The sequence below is a fragment of the Myripristis murdjan genome, chromosome 7 (genome assembly GCF_902150065.1).
Source record: "Myripristis murdjan chromosome 7, fMyrMur1.1, whole genome shotgun sequence".
In the NCBI taxonomy this organism is placed as follows: Eukaryota; Metazoa; Chordata; class Actinopteri; order Holocentriformes; family Holocentridae; genus Myripristis; species Myripristis murdjan.
Window position 1 is genome coordinate 550001 of NC_043986.1, and position 5000 is coordinate 555000.

The 5000-nt window shown below is 48.3% G+C and overlaps 1 protein-coding gene across 1 annotated transcript in view; it reads left to right on the forward strand.

Moving 5' to 3' along the window:
* Nucleotides 1-5000, forward strand: part of LOC115362039 (membrane-associated guanylate kinase, WW and PDZ domain-containing protein 3-like) — a 42422-nt gene that overhangs the window by 15197 nt on the left and 22225 nt on the right. Inside the window, 4 exon segments of the mRNA XM_030055805.1 lie at nt 1-602; nt 2265-2328; nt 3334-3552; nt 3979-4356. The exon segment at nt 1-602 is cut by the window's left edge and continues 59 nt beyond it. Of these exon segments, the coding sequence (XP_029911665.1) occupies nt 1-602; nt 2265-2328; nt 3334-3552; nt 3979-4356 (1263 nt within the window).

Sequence of the window (5000 nt, forward strand, 5' to 3'; positions counted from 1 at the left end):
TGCACCACCAGAGCTCCAAGTCATCAGAGAGCGACCTCTCTTGCTCCACGCTGCCCATGTCCTCCTCCATGCACCACATCACCTCCTCCACGCTGCCCCTCACCTCCTCCTCCTCCAACACCCTTTGTAAACTGCCCCTCCCCCAGCCTGAATCAGGACTTCTCCCAAACTCCACCAACACCACCACCACCAACAGCGCCTGCTCCTCCTCCGCCACACCTCCCGGTGCACCTGTCCAGCGGCCACCGATGCCCCAGACCTCCCTTGCACTCACCCCGCCAAGGGAAGTCCCACCTTGTGGGTTTAATGGATGCCCGGCCAACCACCAAGCGCCCTCTTCGGCCTCCCGGCCCAGCCCAGGGATGGTGCTGCCTCTCGGGGCTGGGTCTCCTGGGGCGGCGCCCGGTGGGGAGCTTGTCCCGGTGGCTCTCGGGCGCAGTGAGTGTGGTGGACTGGGATTCAGTGTAACAGCAGGGGGGCAAGGAGGTCAGCTGGCGGTGGTGAGACGTGTCTGGGATCGGAGGCAATGCCCCTCACTGCAGCCAGGGGACGCTATAGTCAAGATCAATGGAGCAGATGTGCAGGGTCTCAGCTTTGCCCAGGTGAGACATACTGTTATCACTATTATCATGAAGACTGTGATTACTGGCCTGTTAGACTAGTGGTTCCCAGTCCTGTCAAGGACGCCCTGTCCTACAAGTTGTTGTTTCGGCTCTACTCTTTCACACATGATCCACTTAGGGCTTCATGCTGACTGGATGAAACAGATCTACCTGAAAAGGGCTTGCATGAACGTGCACGGGCCTTAATTGGGTCAGGTGTGCAAGATTAGAGCTAAACAAAAACCTGCGGGACAGGAGGTCCTTAAAGACTGGGTTGGGAGCCACTGCGTTAGACCATGACAAAGCGGGGAAACAGACTGATAAGTGCCAGCAAAGCTGAAGTATTTATTGCAAATTAAAAAAGAAACAATGTAAAGAACATCAGTGAGATCAGGGATGTAAGTGGGTGCATGAGTGAAGAGTGTGATGTTGGATGTTGTAGCTGTACCTGATAAAAAAAAACAAAAAAAAACAAAGAACACCAAGTGGACTGGATGCAGAGCAAGAGGAGAGTGGAGTGGTTTCACAGCTTTTAAGCCCTTGGGAACACAGGGCCCAGGTGTCCCCAGGTAGGCCAACGGCCAGCTCCTCTTTCCAGGTAGGCATACCTGCAGAAATCAACATACTGACAGGCAGAGCAGGGCTGTCACAAGACAAAATTGTAGCCCACAACTAAGACTTTGTTGATATGGGCTTTTTGAAATCCGGTACCATCAGTCCATCCATCCACCCTCTAGCTTCTTCAGGGTCCTGGTGGCAGATGCCTAGATGTCCTTTTCCTCAACAACTTCCTCCAGTTTCTCCTGAGGGTCTGTAGATGTTCCCAAAATGTAGGCCCAATCCCAGTGTCCACCAAGTGACTTTACCTGTGTTGTCAGAGTAAATGCCTGAGTCTGTGGGACTGAGGAGACATAAATATAAGTGACCTGAAACTGTGACATCACCTTATCATGACAGCGACACCAGATGTTGCTACTCTGATGAATTGCGGGAATTCCCTCAAGCAAAGTCTACAGGATTGTGAACTTGGGAATAATGTTCTCAGAAAGTCCTCAAAGAGCCTTACTACCCTCCAGTTCCATAGCGGGACTGTTAGCATGTCCAAGGTCTCCAAGCATGCCCAGTGGCCGTGTCTGGTGCATCTCCAGGAAGAGATCCTTACCAGGTGAATTAAGTTCCTCAGGTGGTTCATCTCAGTCTGGAGCAGATCCACCAGGCCCTCCAAGGTGCCCGTCACTCCGAGGAGAAACATCTCACTCTCTCTCTTTGAGTCACTTGCCATAGCTCGGGGCTGTAGGTTCATCTGGTGGATCCAGAGCTTTGCTTCATGGCTCATCTCTCTCTTCACTGCCACAGTCTGATAAAACACTTGCATTACTGCAGCCGAGGCACCAGGGTTAGAGCAGCAAGCCGGGTTACTATCATTAACAAAAACTAACAAAATAAATAAAAATAGGTGTGAGGGACACCTTGAACGCGTCATGTCCAAAACAGGGCGCTGCTTTTCACCAGCAAGCAGGAGGAAGAAAAGCTGCCCCCTGCTGGCCGGGATAAAACTGCTCCTTTGTAAAAAGCTTCAGTTTTTATTGGGCATGAATTTATTCAGTGGAGTAAAACAACATTTCGTGTTGAATATTTTTGAATTTTTATTCCCTGTCGCAGGTGCAGAGAGTCCTGCAAGAACACACCAAACAGGGGGAGGTGGTGCTGCTGGTCTACAGAGGAGGTACACGTATGTGCGCGTGCACACACACACACACACACACACACACACACACACACACACACACAAGCAAAAATCAGTTCCTACTTTAAGAGCAGACTGAGATGAATAATTAAATGGTTTGAAAGCATGTTCTGTACAGCTGCACCTGCCTCTCTGTGCTTCATAAAGCTAAAACTCCTTTAACTATAAAGCAAGTGGATATCAGTGTTGCCATGATTTTCATGTGCAGAACACAGTTTATCACCTCGTGAGGCTGCTGGGTCGGTGTGGTTCAGTATCTGCTACACTAAAAAAGATCAGATCCATTAATTTAGCTGCAGTTTAGTTATTTCAGTTTAATCTTTGGCAGGAAGAGACACAGTTAAAGTGTAAAATAAAAGTTTGTTGAGTGTCTTTGCAAAACAAAATGCGAGTTACTGATTTACTTCAGTGGGAGATATTTACACTTTGTGTTGACTGCAATCTTTTTTGTTGTTTTGGTTCATTTGTCCCTTTTTTATGCAAGATGGATTTATAATAAAGCAACATAACCTACTCTCTGTAATTCAACTTGAATGTAAACCTGAAATATGAAAAGCTATTTACATCTACCTATATATACCTATATACACCTTGCAGATGTATATAGGTAGACCGTTTATATACAGTATGCTCAATTTGTTATTTCTGTATTTATTGTTGTAATATTTTTGTAGGATTATTGCACATAATTCTACACAATGCACATACCTTCTGCCAATTTCTAGATTTCTTCTCTCTTTCTTATAATTTACCTTGTGCTTACACATATTTTTCTCTTGAGAATTTGAACAACTGCAACTGACACAATTTCCCCTCAGGGATCAGTAAAGTATTTCTAATATCTGATTCTGATACAGGATTTCTGGGCGCTAAGGTTCTCTTGCAGCAGCTTTAAATTTGAAGTACTGAATAAACTGATAGTTTTGTTATTCAAATAAAATCTAAAAATAGAAGCTGATGAGTTTTTATTTGACTTGCTCCCAGGTGCTGTCTCCTCTCCAGTCGTCACCCCCAACCTCTACAAGCCCCTCCCCTCCCCTCTAAGCCCCACCTCCTCCTCCTCCTCTCACCCACCTGTTTCAGCCGACTTGCCTTCCCCAGCCTCGGGTGCCTTGGTGGGGGGCGTCCCCCCCCTCAGCCAGGCCGGCTCGGCCCTCGGGAGCCCCCCAGAGGGGGCCCAACCCACCCCAGGGACACACCAAGGTAAACACACTCCTGTGTGAAGCTCACACACACACACTTCTTCGCACTCTGACACACACTCTTCACAGTTTCACCAAAGTCTATAGAGAGAGAAACACAACCGAGCTCCACCGGCTGCTGTGAGCCAGAGACACAGCCTGCAGTGCAGTGTTGTGTCCAGCGGGGGCAGCACTGAGCTAAACAGAGCAGAATCTGTGTGGGTCAGTGGGGCTCAATGCTCTAAACTGATCAGTCCATTTGATCCAGATATTGATCAGTAACTGGACTGTTCCTGTCCATATTTCTGACAGGATTATAAACTGAAATTATAATCCATGGCTGTAAATGATGTGAGTTCCACTCGCATGGCGGCTCTGTGCTGCTGACTGGCTGCAGCTGACGTTATCTCAGCAGTCTGACTCCTCCCCCTCCTTGTTCTCCGCCCAGTGGCTCCTCCCACTCAGACGCCTAACGGGCCCTCGGCGTCGGCCCTCGTCCAGAGCACCAGCTTCCTGGATTCGGTTCCTGTGACGCTGACCTTGGAGCCCCGTGATTGGCTGGGAGTGGAGGAGAGCGCCGGGGGCCCTCCTCCAATCAGAGCAGGAGAGGGAGGAGCCCTAGGAGCCATGGCCAAGGACGGGCGAGGAGCGGGAGGAGGAGGAGGAGGAGGAGGAGCGAAGACGGTGGAGGTGGAGCTGCGCAGGAGGCCGGGGGAAGGCTTCGGGTTCGTCATCGCCACCCAGGACGTGACCAACGGGGGTGAGTTCCTGTTAGCTAGCAGCCTGACCGGAAAGCCCCCCGCTGCACACCTGCAACCAGGAAGCTGTGCCTTGTTTGTATTGAGGGGATTCTGGGTAATGTAGTCTGTAGAAGTTGAAGAGCCTGCCGTCTTCGCCTGGCTTTTAATTGAACTTTACTTATTCGTTTATATATTTATTTCTGTTTTTAGCCCGTTTGCCCCCTCGGGCTATCCTTTTATTTTCTGCTCTGGTTTTACTCACATCCTCTCTTTCTTTAACTATTTTACTAGTATTTTTACTACTCATTTACTTTTCATCTCGTTTTTGGAGTTTTTATTATTTACTTATTTGTTTGGTTGATTGTTTTACGATTTTCCTGTCTTACTCATTTTATTACTACTTTTATTTTGTTATCTGGAGTTTGGTGTGTTTTATCGGTCTTCGTCCTGCCTCTGCTGGCTCCTCACTGCAGACTGATGACATTTATGACGCCGTTTCCTCACCTCCTGTTCTTATTTTCTATTTTTTGTTTTGGTGGTTTTTTGGAGTGGATGGACGGGACTTATTGTTTGACTGTGTGAGGCACTTCATGTCCCCTGTATGAAACGCGCTTTATGAATAAAGCCTGATTGGCTGATTGATTGTTAAATGTAAATCTGTTTAATGGCATCTTTGGAAACTGAGATCTCAGCTGGGCGTAGAAACAGGACGGGTAGAATCGGCGCGGGC